Consider the following 26,993-nt stretch of genomic DNA (forward strand, 5'->3'; position numbering starts at 1 on the left):
AAAAGCTGTGGCAGCGGAACGTTACAAAATATTGAAAATAAAATTTAGAAGAATGAGTTTGAGAAGACCAAGCAACAAGACAGGAAAGTCTACATAAAGCTGGAACAATCCTAAAGACTCTGACTTAAAATGGAATTTAGCAAAGATAAAGCAGGTTTAAGATTTCAGTCTTGAAGACGTCGCATACATAAAATTCTTCTCACCATGGCTGTTAAGACATTTGGATGTCCAAATGTTTTTAGCTGCTTGTTGCTGCTAACCAGCCTAGATAGTTATTTTGCTGCTGGAGACCTGTCTTTGCAACATTTTCATACAAATTCTAGTGCTTCATATAAAGCTGACCCCTTTGATGGGACAGAATCAGGACGAGATGAGAGGCTACATATTTTCACCTTGGACTATGAATATGTGCAAATACCATACGAAGTTACACTTTGGATTCTCTTGGCTTCTCTTGCAAAAATAGGTGAGTGAAAAATACTTCTTTAATAAAAGTAGGTGTGAAAAAGTAAAACTGCAAAAACAGGGAAAAAAACAGCTTGTTACCAAGGAAATAACAATTTAGTGAGATAACTTAGGTTGCAAAGAAGTTTCTACTTGAGGCTTGAAAACTTAAGTACACTTGTCACCCAGTGAGAACAGATACAGTGTTAAAGGTCTTAAAGTTACTTTGTGATGAACCCCAAATTAACCTTCATGTGATTTACATTTGAAATGTGAAATTGTGCATGTGAAAATTTTTAGAGCTGTGTTGCAACTTTTTAATTCAGACACCTTCAAGAGCATATGCAACGTTTCATGTTAAAATTTGCTCTGAAAGTTTCACCTCACTAACTTTGGAAAAGCACTGATTGTTTTGCAGTTTGGAGTTTTATTTTAAAATGTAAAGGTTTTTTTTTTAATCTTCCAGTTATAATATGTATGGAAGGTAAGGATTTTACAAAGTAAAGTACCATGCACTTTTACTTGGATGTAAATATACTTGTAATCAATGGGTTTTAGTACACAGATGGTTGTGAACAGACCTACAATTTTAACAACAGTTTACATTTTCCAAAGGAAGGCAATGATTTGTTTCATTCAAACCACAGTACTTGAAAATATATTCTGCTAATATTTTAAATGGTTAGTTTTCTTTCCTAACTTTTGAAACTAAATTCAATGAAGATCAATACTAAATTTAAGAAATGTACATTCTGTATATGTATTTAAATTAGAAATAATTTAAAATTCTTACATTAAAAATAACTAAAAAATAATTTACTTTGTACTTGACCATTGTCACAGATACACAGAATTTAAATTTAAATTATGTTATAATCTGATAGTCGTTTACCTTTTTTATCAGTAAGAATACTGTCCTTGGTGACTAGTGTTTTGCCTGAACACTGTGAAGTTACAATACAATCTTCTTAAACACTTTTAAAAGATCTATAGATTGGAGTAATATGTAACCATATGCAGATTGCTTACAGAAAAAGGAACAGTCTATATTATATTATGTTAATGGTGATAATGAAGTCTTTAGCTCCAATTGTATAAGCTGCTCTGATATAATGGATTATTTAATTGATTTATCCCTATCCCTAATCTATCTGTCTGTCTGTCTGTCTGTCTATCAGAACTGAAAACCATTTCTAAAAGTCATGGAACAAAATACTAGCATATCTGCTGTCACTCTTCTATGAGGAAAATGCACAAATGTTGCTGCTGTTTTTGTATATTGAAGTCTAAGAAAGCAATGCTAGAAAACAGAGGGTTTGACAAGGGAGGCTGAGAAGATATTTTGTAAAAACCACCCTAGACTCAATATACCTGGAAGAATAGAGGATAACATATGATGGGACATTGGATTAAAAAGAAAATTAGTGAAGGACAAGCGCATTTCACTGAAAGGAAAAGGAAACATAACACTGAAACACACACAGAAAAGGACTAGCTGAACAACATCAAATTTTCACTGATTTACTCAGATCCTAGGTTGCTAGATGCAAAAAAACAAGCTGTGTCTCTGCCTGTGTACTTCAATTAATCAGTGAAATCTGTATAGGCCATTTATCAGATTCTCTGGCATGGCCACAATCCATTATCTTCTGATTCAAAGGAAGTGTTTGAAAGTATGAATTGAGATGCAGCTTCTGATATTCATTATCCAGAAGGGAAATCTATGTTATGGTAACTTTCCTAATGCCTAATCTGAATTACAAACTGGCAGTATCTAAGGATCACAAACCATTGTGTGATATAAATCCTTTATATTAAGGACATTAATTTCTCTAAAAAAAACACCTTAGACTACAATAAAAAATTAAACATGTTTAAATCTATTAATCACAATTACAATTAAGCTATCTGATCAAGTCTGGTTGTGTAGTTTTTCAATGATCCTTATGCATTTTGGTTGCTCAGAAATTCTTCCCTTCATTCAAGGCCACTGCAGCATTATAACCGGAGAGCAACAAATTGTAACCTTTAGAAAGAGTGTGATTAATCCATCCTAGGGCTCCATCAGGCTAATATCCAATATGGAGAACATAGGTAGACTTTTTAAAATTCCCAAACCCCAATATAATATCATGATGGTTCTATTTTTCTTTCAAGGTTTCCATCTCTACCATCGTCTTCCACACTTCATGCCAGAAAACTGTGTCCACATTGCCATGGGTGTTTTGGTTGGTGGGATTATTTTTGGCACCAAGCACAAATCTCCACCAGTTATGACTACCAGCATTTATTTCTTATACCTCCTTCCTCCCATTATCCTTGAAGGAGGCTATTTTATGTCCACCCGTCCCTTTTTTGAAAACTTTGGTTCAATTCTTTGGTGGTCTGCAATGGGTTCCCTCATAAATTCCTTTGGCATTGGATTGTCACTTTATGGAATTTGCCAGATCACCCCTTTTGGCCTCAAGGATGTGAGCCTGCTTGACAGCCTGTTATTTGGCAGCATGGTCTCAGCAGTGGATCCAACAGCTGTCTTAACTGTCTTTGAAGAGATGTCTGTCAACGAACAACTTTACATGATGATATTTGGAGAATCCTTATTAAATGATGGGATAACTGTAGTAAGTATGTTACAACTTTTTGTAAAAATTGAGCTTCTATAATGCACAGGTATACATATCTCTCCTTCTTCCAAGGAAGACAAGGCAACCCAAATCATCCCTCTTCTGTTATTTGAATAACCTTTTGAAGTAGACCCAAGATAACCCATATATTTGGTGGCTGACCAAGGATTAGAACAAGTGCCCTTGTCAAATGGAGTCTAGTACTAGATGAACATACTGTCCAGATTTAAGCTACAATCTGGCAAGTTTATCATCAAATAAACTACCAAATGTACATTCATTGTATTGCCTTTTGAAAACTTTAATTACAAAGATCATGCTGACTTTATAGCTGAGGAATAGCAAAGACTGAGATCCTTAATCAAAATGTTACCTAAGCAACAATTCATGCCTTTAGCTTTTGCAGTTGGGAATTAATTTACAGCAAACCATTTCATAAAGAATTAAGAACTATGGTGTCTCGTTACCAACTAAGAATTCCAATCACATATTTTTATTATCAAGTAATGATTCTCACTAGGGTTTCAAACTATGCTCAGTGATACCATTGTTAATTGAGATTGCTTTGACTACATATACTGGCTATAGCCAGCTGAATCGATCATTGCAGCACAAAGACCTCTTAATTTAACATTTTGGAGCATAATCTGCCACACTGGCCCAGTGCAAATTGGTAAATACTTTTTTTTTTTTTGCATCTGAATGGGAGGCCCAAAGTAACCCAGCTAGCCTCCATGTCTAAAGGAAGCTTTTCTGACTCCTTAAGGATCCTTAAACAATATGCTATGACAGTGCTGCTCAATTCTTTTAATAAATTCCCAAGTCTTTATGGCCTTTTGGAAGCCCAACATGATGAAGGAAAACTGACTATCTCCAGATAGTCTGATCCATAGAAGAGAACCATCACTGGGAACTCAACCCTGAGTCCTTGTAAATGGCATTCCTCAGTAGCCCTCTTTCATCTTTTAGGATGGTTGTGCTGTTTTTTGGCAAACATATGAAAGTTGTTTGCTACTGTCTTTTTGCAGGACCTATTTCCATTGCCTAGTCTAATCCATAGCCTCCAATACTCCTCCTACTTTCTCATCCATATTTTACCTAAGGTCAGCCTTACCTCCTTTCCAAGCTCAGACAAATTTGCCTGCTGAAGCAGTGAGAGTACATGATAATGCTTCTCCAAGTACTGTAGCTTATATCATTGCAGTGAATTATTCAGTGCTGGGTGTTGCAAAGAAAGAGTTATTTCACTCATTAGTTGGTTTATTTTGTTATAATGTTTGCATTCACCAGTAACGAAATCCCCTGAGGACCTAATACAACAGTAAAAGGCAAACTCACATTTTAGAATGTAAATAAAAATCTAAGTTAAATCTACCATCAGTACAAATTTGCAGTGTTTCTAGCACAGGTCACTTTTTTTTTTTTCAAAACACGCCTTCAAATGGTACAGTAGATGGAAACAAAAACAAAACAAAAATTACAGAAGGCGTCAGATGAGTTTCTTTGGGACGTGCTTTCCATGACCAGAATGATAACACCAAAGTTAACTGGTGACTGAAAACAAAGTTAGTTAGCAAGAGCAAAAATGTTCCAATCATTCATTCATTTATTTTAAAATATACAGATCACTCATTTAGCATGCATGCCTGCTTTCTAGCAAAGGATGCGAATGTATTTCATGCTTTCTATGTATTTAATATCTTTCGTGTCTATTGCAGCAGCAGGTGAAAAAAAAACTTGTATTCTTGATGTTTCTGAACATGACTAATTTATGACAGATGATCATTTTGCAACAATCTGAATTAAAGATACCATAAGCAGGAGAGGCTGAAATGCATATAAATATCACTGAAATCTCATGTATTTTTTGGTGCCACACAATGAAATCAAGCCTAGTTTTACTCTCAGGTGTTTGTATTATTTTTAACATAACAGAATAAAAGAGTCAGAAGGGACCTTGAAGATCTTCTAGTCCAACCCCCTGCTCAAACAGGAAATCCTAAATGGGTTGTTCAATTTCTTCTTAAAAGGGATCGGACAACCATTTTTTATTGTTTTTTAAAGTGTATTTGAATTTCTTTGCTCCGTTGGGACATTGAATGATGGGAGGGGAAATAGTTCTTCATAATTCATTGTTTATTTAAAGCTATAGTGGCAGTGGCATCTGCCTGCAAGGCATCTGCTGCACTCAAATAGCTGGTCTAAAGGATAATGGCAGTGAGAATCTCTGCGGAGAACTAAGGATGAAATGTTTTGTTTCTTTCTCCTGCGCAGGTCCTATACAATATATTCATTGACTTTACCCAGATGCATAAATATGAAACAATTGAATCTGTTGACATTCTAGCTGGCTGCGCTCGCTTTTTTGTAGTCAGTCTTGGAGGGCTGCTGTTTGGCATCGTCTTTGGATTTGTGGCAGCTTTTATGACTCGATTCACCCAAAACATTTCTGCCATTGAACCTCTCTTGGTCTTCATGTTCAGTTACCTGTCCTATTTAACCGCGGAAATACTTTACATATCTGGCATCTTGGCGTAAGTAAAACTTGCAATGTTCATTTTCCTAGCTGGCAGCCTCTTATTAACTTAGTATTTCCTAGTTTTACACCCTTGGGTGATAAGAAAGAATGTTTGAGGAACCACAAGGATTTAGGCACCAGGCAATGATTCATTTAAACAAAGGCATTTTAGGCCTTTCCCTCCTTTGATAATAATGAACTCAGCATATGGTACTGAATTACACCCTTATTAAGTGCCGCTTATGTCAAGGTTAGGGAATATCTTCATGCTGGGTGCTTTTTCTCACACTGGCATGATTTCTGCTGTTAACCAAGTTTAGAGACAAAATCAGGGTGAAATGGTTGCAGAGCTCCGTTCATGAACAGACTTCTGGAACTGCAGCAGAACCTAACCTTTTCTGGATCAAGGATTATACTTCAGATTGTGAATAGTTCATGTCTGACAATTTAAACAATTTAAACTAAACATAGATAACATTAATATTCTTTTTCATGGATTTAGCTACAGGTAGTCCTAAAGTTACAACCACAATCAAGCCCAAATGTTGTGTTGCTAATTGAGAAATTTGTTAAGTGAGGTTTGCCCCATTTTATGACTTTTCTTGCCACAGTTGTTAAGTAAATCACTGCAGTTATTAAATTAGTAACATGGTTGTTAAGTGAATCTGGTTTCCCTATTGACTTTGCTTGTCAGAAGGTTGCAAAACGTGATCACATGACCCCAGGACACTGCAACAGTCATAAATGTGAGTCAGTTGTCAAGCATCTGAATGTAAATCATGTGACCATGGACATGCTATAATAGTCGTAAGTGTGGAAAATAGCAATAGCAATAGCACTTAGACTTATATAGCGATTCACAGTGTTTTACAGCCCTCTCTAAACAATTTACAGAGTCAGCGTATTGCCCCCAACAATCTGGGTCCTCATTTTACTCACCTTGGAAAGATGGAAGGCTGAGTCAACCTTGAGCCTGGTGAGATTCGATCTGCCAAATTGCAGGCAGCCGGCAGTAAGCAGAAGTAGCCTACAGTACGTCATTCTAACCACTGTGCCACCGTGGCTCATTGTCACTTGGTCATAAGTCACTTTTTTCAGTGCCATTGTCACTTTGTACAGTCACTAAGTGAACAGTTGTAAGTCAAGGGCTACCTGTTTTTTTCTTTCATTGTTTCATTAAACATGACAAGATGATAAGAATTTGGGGATGTCAGAATTTCAAAGGATATGAGTTCAGTTGCATATCATCTGCTAAAGAATGGACAAAATTAATTGTGCCAACTAATCCTGCAGTGGACAATCTGTAGACTGATTTCCCATTTATATAGCTTAGCATCAGCAATGTATTGAAATAGCAGTCAACTTTTTGTGCACTAGTGAAACAGAATTATTGTAGATCATTCTTCCTTCTTGGCACTTTCTGGTGCCTCTCTACTTTCTAATCTTCTCTACCCTACACAACAATGCACAACTATACAACATTGAATGTGGTAGGTACTTTATTCTTCATCTTAATGTTCTCATGTTTTATTTTCCTCAATATTATTATTATTATTATTTTCTTGCTTTCAAAGTACCTAGAGAACTGTATGCTATGAGGCAGCATACAATAGTCATACGTAATCAGAAGCTGAATCAAGATGTTATGGTCCAGGCTTCTGTTTGCCTCCAGGTGTGACATTAAATCTATTTAGAGAATGTATAAATATTATAAATGGTAACTTCCCCACATCTTGAGGTCAGACTGTTAGGAAAGCTGCTATACTACATAGACCATAGCCAAAGGAGTGACAAGCAATTAAGGACCCTATAAACTGAAAGCTGTATTTTGGAAGATATCACTTTTACTGCCCTCTAGTTTTCAAGTTTCTTTACTAGAAGATGCATAATAATTGCATGCCCACAGATCATGCTTAATCCAGGCTTAATCCTGATTTTTTGAGGAAAGAGCAACTAATTCCCCAATTATTTATTTGTTTTAATGGATTTCTGCAAATCTCTATGTTGCTCCAAACATGTTGAGAATTTCCTGTTGTTTCTCATTGTTCCTTTTGTTTCCAATTCCAATTTCTGATTGACACTGTAAAATAACCCTCACGATGAATGTAGAAATATGCCGAATTCTCTTTTCATGTTCCTCTGTTTCCAATGGTTCTTACTTCTTTTCTTCAATGTTTATGACTCAACAGGATTACAGCATGTGCAGTGACAATGAAGAAATATGTGGAAGCCAATATTTCTCAAAATTCCTATATAACCATAAAATACTTCATGAAAATGCTGAGCAGTATCAGCGAGACCCTGATCTTCGTGTTCATGGGAGTGTCTACAATTGGTCGGAACCATGAGTGGAACTGGGCTTTCATTGGCTTCACCCTGCTTTTCTGCATGCTTTGGAGAGCACTAAGTAAATTGCATAGGCAACTTGAAAACAAACTGGATGGATAAAAAGCTTTGAACATTTCTAGCTGAGACAGAAAGTAAGAGGGAGAGAACGTAAAACAGAAAGAGAAATGTTGGGACTGTTCAGATCTGACTGGTCTAACCAGTTTAACAAAGACTTCAGGTGTAATGTATTGACTAAGATAGATTGAGGCATAATTTACTTTGCTGAGAGAAAGTGTTACCTATAGAACTCTTCCGGATATATTGCTTAAGGCAGGATAAGCAAGTTATGTTAGATCTTTCATTACTATACAGGATTCTTTGTTTGGCTTGGATAGTTTGCATAACATACGTGTTTCCAGTTCTGTTTTATTAGGGAGTTATGCTTTTTTATTATTTTGTTTCTTAGGTGTGTTCTTTCTGTTCTCTATTTGCAACAAGTTCCGCACTTACAAATTTACTCTCAAGGATCAACTTATTGTTACCTATAGTGGGCTAAGAGGAGCCAGCAGCTTCTCCCTTGCGTTTTTGCTTCCTACAACCCTCTTTCCTAAAAAGAAGATGTTTATCACATCTACTATTGTGGTGATATACTTTACTGTTTTCATTCAGGTAAGGAGAATATTTCATCACAAAGCATCAGTGCATCTTGCAGACATTAGAGGAATATTTTATTGGAGGCATGTTTCCCCTGCAGATCTTCCTCATCCATTCATCTAACTTGATCCTGTGTTCTTACAAATATGGACTCAGGATTTTGTGCACAAGGGTAAATGCATCATACTGGTAAAAATGGCTTTTTAAAATACCAGCTACTCCCTCCCCCCCGAAGCTATTTTGGCATGTGAAATAATGAGGAAATAGAAGTATGCTAGGCCTCAATTAATACTACAGGTATCTCATTCATATTGTTTAGTTGCACAGTTTAATGGTTGCATTTCTTCTTTCTTCTTTCTTTATTTCACACAAAGGGAATCACCATTAGACCTCTGGTAAAATACCTAGATGTTAAGAAGACCAATAAAAAAGAATCAATAAATGAAGAAATTCATATGCGAGTAAGTTGAATTTTTTAGTATTAATGGACAACAGGAACATAGGAAGATTATAAATTATTGCCTGCTCTTAATGGCTTTGGGTCTTCAAACATATAGGAATAGCTATTCATTTTTAATTTGAGGTTTGCAATTGGGATCAGCTGCCTCAAAGTATGTACTGTATGACTTTAAAACCTGAAACTTGATAACTAACTGTTCTTTTGACCTTTGGGATTTTCCCTGCTTCTTCATGACTGACAGGAGCGGCTGCAGTTTTGATTTAATGCAGTCTTTCATGGATTTCCCCCCCCCCCCTATTTTATTTCGATTTAGTGTTTTGGGGCAGGTTTTGATCACAGAAGCAAAGGATAAGATATTTCAGCAGATGCAATGTTTCATGTGTTAAGATTTTGGAACAACTCTTATTTGATGATGCTAGTGCCAAAGAAAGCCACAGTTCTAACGGTCCTCATGCTTTATTCTGGTTTTATCCATACAGTTTTGAAGAATATTATAAGATAAATGCTTTTACTTATTACCTTGAAATTATATTCATATTGAGGGGATGCTGTTTTGAACACAGGACTTCAGGATCAATATTATTTGTGGATTTTGATTTAGTATATCCAATATTATAATCAAGGCAGTGGAACCTTGGACCGTGACCTTAATCCATTCCAGGACTACAGTTGCAACCCAATTTGGTTGTGACTGGAAGCATGACCGACTGCGCATGCATGGACAGACTGCACATGTGTGAAAGGGGAAATCGCAGTGGCAAGGGTTTGTTTGCCACCCGATTTTTGAATTGTGACCCAATTAAAAATTTGGGTGGATTTTTTGGTTGGAACAAGAGGTGGTATTCAGCAGGTTCTGACCAGTTCTGGAGAACTAGTAGTGGAAATTTTGAGTAATTTGGAGAACCGGCAAACACCACCTCTGACTGGAGATTTTACAGTATCCTTTCCCAGCCACGCCCACCAAGCCATGCCCACAGAATTGGTAGTAAATTTTTTTGAATCCCACCACTGGTCGGAATCCAATTTGGTCTCGAACAGGAGCGTTCACGACCGGAGGTTCCACTGTAGAAGATAAACACTGAGAATTTCCATTATTTCTATTTGCAGAATTCTGTTTTTAAATAAACTGCTGTGTACTTATTCTAGAATGCAAGAAATGTAATTCATGGAAACTGCTTCTGGACTTTATGCTTGAAGTGGAAAAAAAAGAAATATTGATTTTGGGTTTTACCGATTAGTTTGTTGTTATAAAAATAGCTAGTTTATACTATAGGTAGTCCTTGACTTATGACCACAGTTGAACCCAAAATTTATGTTGCTAAGTGAAACATTTAAGTGAACTTTCCCCTATTTTATGACCTTTTTTACCACCATTGTTAAGTGAACCACTACAGCTGTTAATTTAGTAACACGGTTGTTAAGTGAATCTAATTTCCCCATTGACTTTGCTTGTCAGAAGGTTGCAAAAGGGGACCACATGACTCTGAGACATGACAATGGTCATAAATATGAACCAGTTGCCAAGCATCTTAATTTGGATCATGTGACTATAGCGATGCTGCAATGTTGTAAGTGTGACAAACAGTCATAAGTCACTTTTTTCAGCACCGCTGTAACTTTGAATTGTCACTAAATGAGCTGTTGTAATTCAAGGACTACCTGTATTATATAAAAGTAAAAAGTTGAGTTTTGATATTATTATCTTAGTCTACTGTACCAAAGGGAATTGGAAGTCAATGCCTTTTCTTTCTTTTTTTCCCCTTTTTCCTACACTTTCCCCTTCCCTTTTCTCTCCCCTATCTTTTCTACTATTTTCTTTTGCATTTTTGTATTTTACATTATAAATTAATAATAATAAAAAAGAAATGTTTTAATTCATAATAAAATTTTTATATCTATAGTTGATGGATCATTTAAAAGCTGGAATTGAAGATATATGTGGACACTGGAGCCATTATCAACTGAGAGACAAGTAAGGATGTGTCTATGATTGTTAGTCAAAATAAAATAACTGGATAAAACTAAATTGAATAAACTAAGCTGAAATTAAACTAACTGGGAAAACTAAAGAAAGACATAAGAAATATTGATTTAGTTTAAAGCAGGATGGATTGGAATATATCTTCACTCAGTATTTGAATATGTCATTTTGCACATTTACTAAATTATCTTTAATTATTAAATCACATTTTTCTTTTACCTTGATTTTCATATATTTATCCATAAGTGGAAATTTATTGTCATATTACTGAATGATGAATGGCTGTTAAGATCTGGCAGTGTGCTGAATAAGTGTAAAAGAATTCAGGATTTTGCCTCTCTCAGAATCAAAAGTATGCTCTGTTCTTCCAACACCTCTTTCTCCCATAACAATGAATTGATTGCCCTTTTCTTATCAGTTTAACACAAGATAAGCTGCTGCTTTTTGTATTTTTGATTTTTGGATTTATAAAGTAATTAATGCCGGAACAATGTTTGACATCTTGATTATTGCTTTTACCAGATTTAAGAGGTTTGACAATAATTTTCTGAAGAAGATACTACTGCACAAACAACAGCCTAAATCCAGCCTTGTATCTTTATATAAGAAACTGGAAATCAGACAAGTCATTGAAATGGTAGAAAGTGGGAGCATGACACCTACGACTTCCAAATCATCTTCTCTGTAAGTATGTTAAGAACTGTTTGTCACAGATCCAATAAATATAGAAAAAGGTGTCAGACAGGGCTGCCCTCTCTCACCTCTTCTTTTCATTTTTGCCCTAGAATCACTCTTAACACGGGTTAGACAAAATTCTGAAATTAGAGGAGTGAGGGTCAAATCAGAAGAATATAAACTACAAGCGTTTGCTGACGATATGGTTTTCTTTTTGGAGGAACCCATGGAAAAAGGTTATAATCTAATAAAAGAATTAGAACAATTTGGCACAGTGGCAGGATTAAAAATTAATAGAAAAAAGACGAAATTAATGACCAAAAATTTAACAGAAAACCAGAAGGAAGAATTAGAAACAATGATGGGGATACAGGTAACAAAAAAGGGTCAAATATTTAGGAATATGGTTAACACCACAAGGTAAATCACTTAAAGAGAACAATTATGATAAACTACTTCAACAAACAAAGAAAGATTTAGAATCCTGGAATAAGTTGCAGCTTTCCTTATTGGGCAGGATTGCCTCGATTAAAATGAATATATTACCAAAATTTCTTTATTTATTCCAGACAATCCCAATTAAGTTGCCCAAAATTTTTTTTGAAGAATTAAATAAGATCACACTTAAATTTATTTGGCAGGGGAAAAAAACCCAGGATCAATGTAAAGGCCTTACAAGATGCGAAAAGTAGAGGGGGTCTAGCCCTTCCAAATTGGGAATTATATTATTCGGCAGCTATCTTATTATGGATAAAAGACTGGGTGAACTTACTTAACAAAAGAATTTTAGCATTAGAAGGGCATGACCTCCAGAGAGGGTGGCATGCCTTCTTATGGGAAGTGGGAAACCCAAGCAGTCTTACTTTCATAGACACCTCATTAGGGACTCATTATTAATTAATTGGAAAAAAATGCAAAAACACTATCTAAAAATTCCGATCTGGCTATCAACAATGGAGGCAATGGTACATCCCAATAATTTGGACATAACAAAAATGATTAAATATAAAGATTTATTAGATCCGCAAGGAAAATTAAAAACTCGACAAGAACTACAGGAACAGGGATTTAAAATTGATCAGTGGTTATATATACAAATCCATAGCAGATACAAACAAGATATAAAAGACTTTGGAATTTATAACAAACTGCAGTATTTAGATAAAATTTTACTAGGATCAAACAAAAAGAACATATCCAAATTCTATAAATACTTACTGGAAGTAGAATTAGAACAAGAGATAGTCAAAGGAACATGATAGCCTGGAGCAGGAATGTTGGAAGAAGTATTACATTATCAGAATGGGAAAAGATTTGGAACAGAAATATTAAGATTACAAAATCGGCAGCATATAAAGAAAATACATACAAAATGTTTTATAGATGGCACTTGCCCCCTTCGAGGTTGGCGAAAATGAACCCAAACACGAGTCCAAAATGCTGGAAATGTAAAAGCATAGAAGGAACCTACTTTCATATGTGGTGGTCTTGCAAAGAAAACCAGAAATATTGGCAAAAATCAGAAAATGGTTGGAGGAGATAACCAAAGAACAAATCGAATACAAACCAGAGTTCTTCCTACTAGGGATCTCTGATAAACATTTACCCAAAAAGATGAAATATGTAACAATTCATATCCTAACTGCAGCCAGATTAGCATTTGCCCAGTGTTGGAAATCACCCTATGCACCTACAGAACAAATGGTCATCCAGAAAATATGTGATTGTGCAGAAATGGATAAATTAACTATAGCACTTAAAAACAAAGAGGCTTCAACATTTTACGATAATTGGAACTCTTGGTATAATTGGTTAGTCCAGAGATAAACTGCTTAATGGACAATGGGTAATTTAAGCATAGATATCGATAAGATGTGTGTATTCAAATTAAGGTAGGAGAATTGGATCTTGCAGACTGTCAAAAAGGATATTGTCTGTTTTTAAATGCATCTCTTTTTTTTCTTTTTTTCTCTTTCTCTTCCTTTGTTTCTTTCTTTCTTTTACATCTCCTCTTCTCTTTTCTTTCCAGTTTGTAAGACCAATGTTCTTTTTTTGTTTTTTTCCCTTTTGTGTATGTAATGTCGATATGTTTTTAATTGTAAATTTAATAAAATTTATTTTAAAAAAAAAAAAAAAAAAAAAAATGAAGAAGATATTAGTCTTAGGGAAAAAAAAAAAAAAAAGAACTGTTTGTCAGAACAATGCAAATATTTTGTTTAATCAAGGAATATAATGAACAGGGGCAACATATGGTTCTCCAGGCAACGTTGCTGATGGTGAGAAGCAATGGTTTTTATAGCAGTTTGGCTACATTTGAAGGCCACATCTGGAGGGAGCAACTTTGATAGACAACAGATAATCAGAAATTTGCAGCTGAATATGTGAATTGATGCTACTGAATGTAGAAAGTTAGCACCCACCCCTCTTAGAGGAATGTAATATTTTAGGAAATATTAAAAAGGCAGAATATTATATTTTCCCTAAAGGAGAAACATGTTTCTAAAGACAGAAACTCAGAGCTCCAGCTCCCTGCCCCGCAGCAGATATTTTGGTGCACGTTAAGAAACTCTGGGCCAGCCTATCTACAAGACAAAAGACCTTCAGCTGCAGGATGATGGGACTATCCTTTAGGTTTTGAGTATATAACTTCATTGGGCTAAATTTTTACTTAGACCAAAGTGATACCTTCCATCTACATAATTTTTAAAATAAGTACTGTACAGAAAAAAGTAAAAAGTCTATCATATTTAGGCTGCAAAAATACAGATGATGTTAGACATGGCACCAAAGAGATGTAACAAGATATTAGTTTGTTGCTGTCATCAGAAGATCAACTGGGTTTTGGCAGTCTAGATCTGATAACCCCAGGGATTCTACCAGTTCGCACCTATTCTCTAGAATCAGTTGTTAACATTCTAAGCAGTTCAGAGAACTGGTTGTTAGAAGAAATTACTGGCCTAATCCTGTAAGGAAGGCAGGAAGGAAACATTCTGGTGTTGCTTACAGAAACTGCCTCTCCGTTAACCCTTATTACATTCTTGGCAGGACTAGACTTCCTGTCTCAGGAACGTCTCTGGAGTTTTTTCCCCCTCCTTTGCTGGTGTGGAGTGACCATTCAAAGTTACAATGGCACTGAAAAAAGTGACTTATGACCATTTTTCACACTTACGACTGTTGCAGCATCCCCACAGTCACGAGAGGCCAGGCGAGGAGATGCGTGCCTTGATGTGAGTGATATTGAGTTGGCCATACCCAGTCAGTCACATGACCACCAAGCCACGTCCACCCAGTCACATGTCCACCAAGCCACGCCCACCAACTAAGCCACGCCTACAGAACTGGTTGTTAAAAAGTTTGAATCCCACCCCTGGGTAACCCTAGTTTAGATTAAGTGGAGCTAGAATGAACAAAACTTCATCTAGTTCTTCAGTGTGTGCTGAGACGCCAGAGAACTAAACATACATTCCTGTATTTGCATAAACTCTGATATATTTAAATAGGATAGGCTTGCACATGGCACAGGCATGCACAATTTAGTTTGCACAAGCCCACTATTGGCTTGCAGATTTTATTGGAATACTTAATGCATGATGTTCATTGACTAGATGTTTCCATGAATATACATTAAATTCATTTAAAAATATTATAGTGCAATAAAATCTGAAAATATGTAACAAACCTTAATAATGAGTTGCTTTTGTATTCTGAGGATTACACAGCCACGATGTACACACACATTCAAATACGCCTTTTTAAAAAATCATAATATATTTGAAATTACCATACTACAAATAATAAAACATAGGATAAAAAATATTTAAGAAGAAATAATAGTTAAGAAAAGTTAACTCAAGAAAAGTTAGAGTCTACTCTAAAAGAAAACATCAGTGAAGTAATCAGTTTTATTTAACTGTAAAATTTTCACTAAATCTGATACTTAAAACTGTAGAATTTTTTTACTTAAAAATTGGCTTATTGGTTGGTTTCCCTTTGTTTTATTTGAAACAGATCTGTATTATAAGTTGCATAGCACATATGTCTATCTGTAAAAGGAGTGGAGAGAAACCATGTGTTTTCTCCCTTAAGGAACTGTTATCAACTTCCTTGGTTAATAGCTAAACTCATGAATGAGCTTTCCCCTTTGTCTTGATGTATTAGCCAACTCAGAAATGAGTTCCATATAATGACAGCAGAGTGGTACTCACTCCTCCCTTGAAACTGTTTCCAGACAGAGCCTTCACGATTACATTGATTCAAACATACTGTATTTTGTGATTCCTTAACTCTAGCAACTTCTATTTGTTGACCTCCAATTTTTAGTGCTCTTTAAATTTCTATAAAGAAACAAAACACTTTCATATTTCTACTGTGTTTCTCACAAAATAAGGCCGGGCTTTATTTTTTTTGACCCACGAAAAAACGGCCGTCTTTTCGGGGGTGAATTAATTCCTTCCCCTTGCATCCTCAGGTGGGCGGGCAGCAATAGCTTGGATGTTGACCTCGGCATTGGTGGGGCACTTTGTATTGGGAGACCTTCTGCCACTGTTGCTTTCCCTTCTCCCTTGCTGCCACAGCATTTAGAGCAACGCCACGGCATTTGGTGCAGCCATGTGCAGCCAGCCAGGGCTCCTTCCTGCAACCAGAGCCCGGCGGAGACACTTGGCTTCAGGCACTCCTGTCGCCACCTTCCCTTTGCCTTCGAAGGCAAAGCCAATTATTTTAAAAACGACGCCCTACTACAACAAAGCCTCCCCTGCTCAAGAGGGCAGCCCAACCCCACGTGGGGAGGCAAATCTCCTGGGGCCGCAGCGCAGGATTGGCCCACCCTGGGAGAAGTGCCCAGACACCATCCCTGCCTGGCGCCGGGCAGAGCGCGAAGAGCTTCACCTGGGGCACCCAGCGCAGCTGACAGGCGGGCCCTCCTTCCCGGCAGCAGAGCTCTCACCAAGGCAGTGAGTGCCTCCCTGCCGGACCCTCCGCTCATCCCGCCAGGGCCACGCCAGAGCCATGAGGGCTGGGCAGAGCCAGGAAAGTGAGCCGCAGGTACACGCCCACCTGCCAATCAAAAGAGCCGGGCCGACCTGAGCTTGGCTTCCTTCCCAAGTCCCTCCAGCACGAACCCGAAGGGGCCACCGGGACAGGCTGCCCGAGGCAGTGATAGTGCCCACCTGTCCGCAGACAGGGAGGCGAGGTGATGGCAGCGCTGCTTCCCTAGCCAGCGGAGAGAGCCCGAAGCTGCCCATCCTTTCCACCCCTTGCCCAGCCCATCCACGTCCCCACGCATCTCCAAATGCGCCGGCAGCTCCAAACACTGCAGTGGAACGGGCATCAGGCAGAGGCACTGACTCAGCAGGGCTCAGCTCAGAGGAGGATGCGGCACAGGTTGTCACCTTGCCTCCCTGTCCACGGATGGGTGGGCGCTATAACTGCTTTGGGCGGCCTCTCCCGGTGGCCCTTTCGGGTTCACGCTGGAGGGACTTGGGAAGGAAGCCAAGCTCAGGTCGGCCCGGCTCTTTTGCTTGGCAGGCGGGCATGCACCCGCGGCTTGCTTTCCCAGCTCTGCCCAGCCCGCACGGGATGAGCGGAGGGTCCAGTGGGGAGGTGCTCGCTGCCTTGGTGAGAGCTCTGCCACTGGGCAGGAGGGCCCGCCTGTCAGCTGCGCTGGGCGCCCCAGGCGAAGCTCTTCACACTCTGCCTGGTGCCAGGCAGGGATGGCGGCTGGGTGCTTCTCCCGGGGTGGGCCGATCCTGCGCTGCAGTCCTGGGAGATTCGCCTCCCCACATGGGGTTGGGCTGCCCTCCCAGGCAGGGGAGGCTTTGTCGTACCAGTAGTAGGGCATCGTTTTTAAAAGAATTGGCTTTACCTTCGAAGGCAAAGGGAAGGCAGCGACAGGAGCGCCTGAAGCCGAGTGTCTCCGCTGGGCTCCGGTTGCAGGGAGGAGCCCTGGCTGGCCGCGCATGGCTGCGCCAAATGCCTTGGCATTGCTTTAAATGCCGCAGCAGCACGGGGAGAAGGGAAAGCAACAGAGGAAGGTCTCCCGATACGAAGTGCCCCACCAACGCCGAGGTCAACACAGGCAGAACCATACCCGGGTATGCAACAAAACTACTTCCTAACGGCAAGCCCCCCCGCCATTCCCCCCATTTTGCATGTTTAATATAGGCCTTAATTTGGGGGGAGGAGCTTAATTTGATTTTATGCCGATAAAACATGCTGGGCGTTCCTATTGGTGGAGGCCATATTGTTGGAGAAACACGGTAGGAAACTCCTGTCTCTGGAATATTGTTAATAATATTTTACTGTGAAGATTGGCCTAAGCTCGAATGTTTTTTTCACCAAAACAAAGGGCAACATGGTGCCTTCTTTCTTGTTCCATTTGTACCATTTCATTCTGGACTGGACAGTTATTCTGTCCAGTCCAGAATGACACTTCTGACAGTTATTCAGTTTCAACAATGGAGATAGTAGGAATAAAGAGCTTAGCATAGGCTAATTCATGATAGTATCCAATATCTTGCTGCTTTTCTACATTTTCCAATAATTCTGTATCTTTACTTATGGTAGTAGCATGGCTGGTCCTGTTTTTTAAAAAGAAGTTTCTTTAGACTATGAAATGATAGGTTTGAGAATAATAAGACTAAAAAAAACAGTAAAAAAATTCCTAGGAAAAAATAAACCTGTACACAATCACAATTGTTGTCAATCTGGCATATCTTAAGTCCAATCAAGTTACTTTGAGAACTAGGTCTTAAAACGAGAGAAATAAAAATATCTGTTTAGAAGCATTTTATAATTATGTAGGTTTTTTAAAATTCAAAGTTTCAGTGAGTTACTTTATTTCCAAACCAGACTACTTCTAAATTACACTTGTAGTATTAGTAGCGCTGGTTGAGAATTTTGGTTCTAGAAGAACTATGACATACTTTGTTTATATTAGTTTATAATATCCAGGGTATCTGATTATGTAATTTAAATTCTATTAATTTCAATATAGATTTTAAAAAAATTGAACTTAGGGGTTTCTCCCCTTTATTTATATTTTTGATCCCTCATCTTGATTCACCAATTAAACTAATTGCATTTTAAAGTCATTCAACATTGACTCTGATTTTAATATGTTATGATACACACTTCAACAAAGAAACTTTATATGTGTGTGATACATGCAGATAGCCACTAATGGTCATGGTTCTACTTGCATTTATATGTAGCTTATGTAATGAATTTCTTCTTTCTACATTACACCTCTATAAATTATTTTATTTTTTACTAAGAAGACTGCTGTACCTAATAGTGATAATACTCAAATATACATATACATCTTGCAAAGAAATTAAGCAGTTTGTTCCATTGATTTACAAATGATTTCTTGCCATCCTTTGTTAGGAAAGTCAACTTACAGGTAACAATAACTGATAACAGAATGTAGGCGAAACTATTCTAGTGAAATAATGATTGAACTTTTAGCTTAGTCAAATAACATTTGTATTCATATTTGTTTGCAGGAGGTGCAGGAAGGAAAGAATACAGAAACTTTCCCCTAAAGATGTGGAATCTATGCAGAACATGCTGGCACATAATCTGTATCAAGTGAGGCAAAGGGTATGTGCTTTCAGTTCTGATAACCTGTTCCTGTTACATAAGAAAAGATCATGTTTGAATTATTTCACACCTTAGCAGAAGTCGGTGGTGGCAGAATTGCCTGGAGTGAAAGCTATGGTTGTAGCTGAAGTGCAGAATAATATTAAGAAGAGATTGGCTCATTGTTTTTAATGAATTCATTCCAATACTTCTGATGTGTCTTTGTAGGACAGCCATAAAATCACTTTCACTGACACTTGGGCTTCCAGAAAAAAGGAAAAGAAAAAAGGAAGGAGTTTAGAATTGCCATCTCAAACATACCTTAGAGTTATTTTAAAAAATGACAAGTAGGTTGTTAAAGTGTTCAAGTTTGAAGAATAGAGAATCCATGTGCTCCTTCAAAATTTTTGAAAAACCCTCAAGACTTTATTATACTTGGGGCTAAGATTTCGTCATGGTGGTTCCATTGCTAAGGGAACCATTTTTATTCTGCCTTCATCCATGGCTAATATTTTGGTTATTATGTTATTTATTGCTGTGACTTTTTAGCTCTTTATCAGTTTTATCTTGGCTGTTTTATTTATTGCTATGTGCTATCCAGACTCTCCTTTGGGGGGAAGGTGGGTGACTATATAAATTTGTTTTATAAATAAATAAACACAAGAATTTAAAAAGAGCACAACAGGCCAAAAGGTTATCTAATCTGGCATTCTGTGTTACAGAGAGGTAAACCAAATCCAACAGAGGTCAAAATCTTCTTGAGAGCTACTGCTGGGATTTGAGATATGTTACTGGTAATTCAGAAGTAATAAACAACTACCAGGACTAGTAGCCACTAATATCTGGATCCTTCATGAATTTATTCTGTCTGTCCCTTAAGCCACATCGATGGCAGAACTTCTCATTTATTAGATAAAGAAGTGGGTTTTTTTTCCTTAGTTGTGAATTATCTTTTAATTAATTATAATGTCTGAGCTTTAGATCTGGCAAGTGAGTTAGGAAAAAAGGATGCATGCAAAAGAAATGGAATGGAATCTAAAGATGAGCACTAGGTGGCAGGCGCCCCTTATTTTAAATTTTCAACAATTCAATAGGTTTAGTTTGTAGGGCGGCAGCTATATTACATAGTTGATTGTAGCATCTGATTGGACCTGGTTGTATGTTAAAGACTAACATGAGTTTTATAGTATGCATTGGCCCCAAAGACTCAACTATAACACATTGGTTGGCTTTTAAAGTAACACCTGACTTCTTAATTATTGTCTTTGTTAAAATGCATTGAAACAACATTGCCAAATAATGTAATTTTTTTAAACTTGGTTTTAAATTGGCAGAAGGTGTAAGAGTCACTGATGAGCATTCTACATTGGATAAATAGATCAAAATAAAAGAATTGTAAAGACAAGTGTCCAATATATTACTGTGATGCAAATTTTAAGGAGGGATGATGTAAAATCTTTCCTGAAAAAATTATAGTTGAGGAATAGAAGTGAATGTATTATTCCATACTTAAATAAATCTGTTAATCTGCAAGGGGATAACTTGAGTTTGTCAATTTTGCAATAAAAATTAACAAAATAGTCCTTTTCGGTGTAATTTTCAACTCTAGGTTTCCACTATTTTTTTTTTATTTACTAGCACATAATTTTTACAGGTGTTCCAGTGACTCAGCTATATTTTGGCAACTATATTATTTTGTTTATAATAAATGTGTGCAATCTTTTTGACCAAGCCAAGTATATGAATTATGATTTCTTCTGCTTCTTTGTGCAATCTGCATTTTGAATCATTTGATGATTTTTCAATTTTGGCCTTAGTTTGAATAGCTTGCTCTTGAGCAGTCAGATTCTTTTTCCAGCTATAAGCCACTACCAGGTTTTATCTTAATCCACGTTCCTCTCACATTTTGTAGAAATTGACCATGTAATGCTTTTCCTTACCAGTATTTTGTTCTTGTTTTTATTACATTATTTTAATTTTGATATTGAAGTTTTGCTTCATACATATTCAGTAAGTTTCAATTTTAAGTTTCATTAATGCTTGTTCTTGACTGCCTTTTATATAATTATCCAAATGAATCCTTTTCTTCTTCAAGATTTTGTTTGATTCAAAGAAAACCTCTGCCTCCATTTCTGCAGAGCAGGTATCAATATAACTACAGGAATGTAATGCATAGTGAATAGTCATTAGCTTTCTTGTAAAAGCTTCATCCATTCAAGAAGATGGCAAAATTTTATTTGTGAGCTATGGATTTAAGAAGTATTTCTGAAAACTACTAAGATGAAGTCAGAATAAAGTAAAAAAATAGCAATATTTTTAATATACACCTGCCAATTTTTATTTCTATTAGGGATTTTATACTACCATGTTCTAAGATTGTTATCTATTTCAACTTTATTTTTTTCCATGGATGCTATAGCCTATGGATTATGGGCATTCATCCCTGGAGTTAATATCTCTTCCAAGTTTATCCTATATCTCCTGGGTGTTGACTTTTGCTAATGTGGGAATTTCCTCCAAAGGAAAAATCAGAGAACCAGCATCCTTTCTTGTAAAGACACCATGCCAAGTTGATTACAATAGAATTGACCCTTGGAAAAGGGAGAAATTTAGAATAGAATAGAATATTTCATTTGGCCAAGTGTGATTAGACACACAAAGAATTCGTTTCCAAAAACTCTCAGTATAGCAATTTTCTAAAATCACATGATTATAAAGTGGTCATTTTACATGCATTGTTTGGGAGCTAAGCTGGTGAGATCAAGTAATGCATTTCTCATTTCAGACACTATCGTACAACAGGTATAACCTTGACCCTGAAACAAGTGAAAAGCAAGCGAAAGAAATACTTATCCGACATCGATGCAGCATGCGGCAGACCACAAGGAAAGGTCATAGCTTACCATGGGGAGGGCAGGTATCTATCACATAATAAGCTATGGAGTTTATGCAAAAGTGTATGGAAATTGCTGAAGTTTCTGCCAAAACAAACATGAGAGAAGCTATCTAATGATTGGATAAAAACATAGAGATAGCAAAATATGCAATCCAATAAATCCATAGATTGAGAGGCTAAGATCTAAAAGGCAATGTATGGAATAATGTTTGGATATGAACGAGAGCGAAGATGGTTTCCAGGGTTTTACAAGTTTGAAGAGTGAATTAAATTGCTGTAAACTATTAATTTTATCCCACCCCCTTATTTTTAATCTCATCCCTTGAATTTATTAGCTTATATTTCTAACTCTTTTTCTTGTTCTGTACAAAGGAAATGCTATGGAGGCAGGTGTATTTAAATAGGTATTGTGCATACTGCTGCTTCTTAGCAATTGATGTAGCAATTGGATGCACCATATCAGCTGTGGGGTGGCTGATTTTATTTTCTTTAATAAAAAAAGAATTAGCAGAAGAATATTATTGTCATTGTAGGGAATGTTCAACCAGGAAGCATTTAATTAATTTTGTTTTAGAAAGACAGAGATTTCAATAGTTTGGATGAACAGTAGTTAGATTAGCTGACTGAGATTTTTAACTAGCTGCAAAAGACATGAGGATCACCAATGGACAGGTTGGAAACTGGAACTATTCCAGTGTTTTGAATTCCTGTATACCACATGCATGATGGGTAAGTTTGCAATTATACTATCATTATAGTAAACGATACTGTTGGTATTAATTTTCCTAATTTCAAATATTTTTTCACATTTTTCTCTATAACTAGAGGTCAGATAATTCAAAATGGAATCCACACACATTTCTGCAAATGTGTATCTCCCCCTCTTTTTTTACTGTCTACAGGCTGCCAGTAAAAGCCTACGTTATTTATCCCTACCCTTTGGTAATTCTCAACCAATGAGAAGAACAACCAGGATGAACGATGATGATCAAACAGGTAAGGCTTCTTAATTAAAACAATAAAAAATGGAAAATTATTGGCAATCCTTACTAATTTTGCTATTATCCATCAGGTTCCAGATAGATGCAACCTTGGCAAAGTTTTGCTTTCAATGACTCTGTGAGATAGTGCCCATCAGAATTTAAAATGCTTACCAATCTGGTGCTTTCCAGATGTTTACTATTCGAATTCTGTAAATTTTAGTTGCAAAATAACTGGAAAACACTGGTTGAGAAAAGCTGGTTTAGAGAAATACCCATTTTTTGCATTGCTATTATTTAAAATGATATTAACTTCATTATCACAGAAAAGTGATTTTTTTTTTCTACATCTTTTATAGCCAAATAACATTTGGACAGCATTGTTTGATTTGAATACCATGCATTAGTTTAAGGAAGTAGTCTGAATACAGACACAGCTTCTTTAAGCTTTCATATTAAAGGTACAATTGCCCTAACCCCCTGATTCTTTAAAGCAGCCATGTCACCTTTTAGGCTAATGTGGTAGCCTTTAAAGCTCTCAGATGCTATAAAGAAGCAGTTCTACTTTCACCCCATGAATTCCAAATTATTTTACACATGGCTGCAATTAGCTAACTATTAGATGTTACCAAAAAGTTAGATTTCTGTTATCATATGGTTGTCCAGATTTTACCAGCAGAGTTCTAATTTCCATTTAATCTTTAACTACTAAGTAGGTATAAATAGGCAGCTATATTTTTTCAAGTATTTTACATTTGCTAAAGGCAGAGGGAAGCAAATTATTAAAAAGTAGCAACATGAGCGGTAGATGAAAAAATATGTGCCTATTATACTTGTTTCATATCAGGATTTTCATATCAGAAAATACACATACAATAAAAATATTTACAAACAAGTAAATTTTCATTTCTGAAACCATTTACTGGCAATACAGGCTAAGGTATGTATTATATACTAGAAAAATAGTGTTGGAAGCAGTGGTGGGATTCAAATTTTTTTACTACTGGTTCTGTGGGTGTGGCTTGGTGGGCATGGCAGGGGAAGGTTACTGTAAAATCTCAGAGGTTGTATTTGCCAGTTCTCCGAACTACTCAAAATTTCCACTATCAGTTCTTCAGAACTGGTCAGAACCTACTGAATACCACCTCTGGTTAGAAGGTATCTTGGAGGTCTTCTAGTCCAACTCCCTACTCAAACAGAAAACCCTATAACATTTCATACAAATGGTTGTCCAATCACTTCTAAAAAACCTCCAGCGTGTGTGTATGTGTATGTGTGTGTACACACACACACATATGTGTGCATGCATACATGTGCAATATTTTAGGGCAGAGATTTCTTATTTTCAAAAAGTCCTAAAGCTAACCTTCTTTGAACCTGATAATTAAATGTGCCCCAAACCCAGTGAAAAACCCAAGAAAACCATTTATTAATTGCAGATCTTGCTCATCTTGGCTTTATGGTCCAGCAGTTGACTCAATGTCCCAAAATATTAATAATACCCATAAAAGAGGTGAACCCTTGCATGAATCATTGGACTCAATATAGTCAAAGCTTTGGACAATCAGATTTACAAAAAAGAGAATTTATTTATTTATTTTAATTTCTATGACCACCTATCAGTGACTCTGAGTGGTACACAAGTATTACAACAACACTTTATCCAGTGTTCACCTTGAATTTGTAGTTAAAGAATCTTATCCCCACCCAATTTTATTTAGACCAAATGTTACTATTTTTATCAATAATCATAAGGAGCCCTAGTTTCTTCATTACACTAGTTTTGTCTATTCTTTAATAAAGATTTCTTTGTGCTTAAAAAGAATCTTCAAAATTATGGACAAGAAGTAGAAATGTAACTTTATGGCACCCAAGAAAAGAAGATGTCTCCACAAAATAAAGGGAAAAGAGTGCTAGATCTATATGGCCTTTTTGTATAAGGCAAAGTATAATAGTTATAATTTAAATAGAAATACAGTGCATATCACTATGATAAACAAAACTGTGACTAAACAATCTTTTGTTTAGCTTGTTGTCCAATTGTTGGTTCTAATGGTCATTGTTGTATTCATGTCAGAAGCACCTAAGATAGTTTTAAGTTAAAAATATGGCAGGTGACATCACTGTTACCCAGGGAATGCCCACTTGTGGGCTCTTCTTATAACCACATAAATGTGTCCGCCGAAGTGATACACATCTATGTACTAACAGTCACTGCTTTAGAACTGCTGAGTCAGCAAGAGCTGGAGCTCACTGTCAACTGTTTTCTGCAAATAGAATACATGGCCATGATATTGTTGTCTGCAACTTCTCCTCCTAAATATTTCTTTCTGAATTCAGGGTATGGTAGCAGTGATTCCGAATCTGTCTTCATGATGCATAATTCAGAGGCTGGACCAAGGTCACCTCAGAAGAAACACCGTCAGCAGAAGGAATTTCTCCCAATGGAGCAAATGCATTCACGAACTAAACCAGCCAGTTTTACAAGGCAGAAAAGAACAAATCAACAGGATCAGCGAGCCAGAATACAAAAACCACTTTTAGCCCCGAAGCCTCAACTTAATGCTGTTCTTGAAACTGATACTCAGTAACTTGAGTCAGAGGATGAGGTCAACAGGGCCTCATGCCCTACAGCACCTGTTGTTGTATGGGCAGGAGAAACCAGAGGCAAAAACCATGTTTATCAGTCCAAAAGACACTTTACTCAAAGAAAAAAATGAATCCTCACCTTCACTGCATGCTATGATGACAATTTTCATGCCAAATGTTTCATAAATTGTTGGAAACTTCTAAATGGAAAATTTATGTATTCTTAGATGCTCTGGACAAAATAAAAGATTGAAATATGGATTATCTGTAATCTGTCTCTACTATTTGAAAATTATTGTTTTCAGTAGATTTGTGATACAGAAAATCTTGTTACAATAAATTGTGATCAAGCTGACTGACAGCTCATTCCTAAATGCAGAAGAAAATGTCTACAAGGATTATGAAAATAATCATTGCATTTGTTTTGTAGTTGTACAACTGTGCAACACAGTTGGCTTGACTTCATCAGAATGAAGTGCTATGAGGCACAGATAGCGCCCAATTCTTTTTAAGGAAACACTTTTGCACTGACTCAAATCTTCATTCACAAGTTTCATAGCTGAAGAGGTTTCAAAACATATATTTTACATGTGTATAAATCTATTTTGACTTCCAATACCTGCTTTGTAACATCAAAGCAGAGGTGGTATTCATCAGGTTCTGACCAGTTCTGGAGAACCAGTTGCGGAAATTTTGAGTAGTTCAGAGAACCAGCAAATATCACCTCTGATTGGCCTCACTCCCATCTGTTCTCTGCCTCCTCCCGAGTCCCAGCTGATCAGCTGGGTCTTCTTTGGTTGCCCAGCACAGGAGAACGGAGCTGGAAAGCAGGTTAGTGGGGTGGGGAGGGGAGGAAATGGGGATTTTTCAGTAACCTTCCCCTGCCACTCCCACCAAACCACACCCACAGAATTGGTAGTAAAATATTTTGAATCCCACCACTGCATCAAAGATGTATTGACTGGATAAGAGTTATTTTTATTGCTTCATGAAATGATTCTGATAGGGTACTTCTCATGAACTTTTATGAAATTATTAAAGCATTTTAATTTTAAAGCTTTGCAAAGCCCTAATGTTAACATAACTGGCTCCAGTTGCTTGATCTGTGAAAATACATATAATCATCTAGCATTTGATTAAAGATATTATGTAATTTTCCATTATGCTGAACTATAACTGCACTGGTTTGCATTGTTAAGTAGCAGCATTGGTTGACTTGCAAAGATTATATTACATAGGTTGTGCCACTATTTCAATCCAATA

General features: G+C 36.8%; 1 protein-coding gene across 1 annotated transcript; it reads left to right on the forward strand.

The window, feature by feature from the left end:
* Window position 1: 1 nt before the first annotated feature.
* Window positions 2-25,960, forward strand: SLC9A4 (solute carrier family 9 member A4). Its single transcript, XM_026666771.2, has 12 exons — window positions 2-466; window positions 2,602-3,065; window positions 5,343-5,602; window positions 7,776-7,993; window positions 8,381-8,583; window positions 8,943-9,029; window positions 10,930-11,000; window positions 11,532-11,693; window positions 19,190-19,286; window positions 22,051-22,182; window positions 23,064-23,157; window positions 25,482-25,960. The coding sequence occupies exons 1-12, from the start codon at window positions 205-207 to the stop codon at window positions 25,730-25,732; spliced, it is 2,301 nt and encodes a 766-aa protein (XP_026522556.1). The 5' UTR covers window positions 2-204; the 3' UTR covers window positions 25,733-25,960.
* Window positions 25,961-26,993: the final 1,033 nt, after the last annotated feature.

This window comes from Notechis scutatus, chromosome 5 (assembly GCF_049901735.1).
Source record: "Notechis scutatus isolate UNSWTSFEM ecotype Mainland chromosome 5, rNotScu1.2, whole genome shotgun sequence".
NCBI classification, from domain to species: Eukaryota; Metazoa; Chordata; class Lepidosauria; order Squamata; family Elapidae; genus Notechis; species Notechis scutatus.

Bases quoted from the DNA above. Each gene is read 5' to 3' on its own strand.
- SLC9A4 (XM_026666771.2), top strand. From the start codon at position 205: ATGGCTGTTAAGACATTTGGATGTCCAAATGTTTTTAGCTGCTTGTTG. The intron at 9,030-10,929 runs GTAAGTTGAATT...TTATATCTATAG, and splicing joins ATGAAGAAATTCATATGCGA to TTGATGGATCATTTAAAAGC. The intron at 22,183-23,063 runs GTATCTATCACA...TACTGTCTACAG, and splicing joins GCTTACCATGGGGAGGGCAG to GCTGCCAGTAAAAGCCTACG.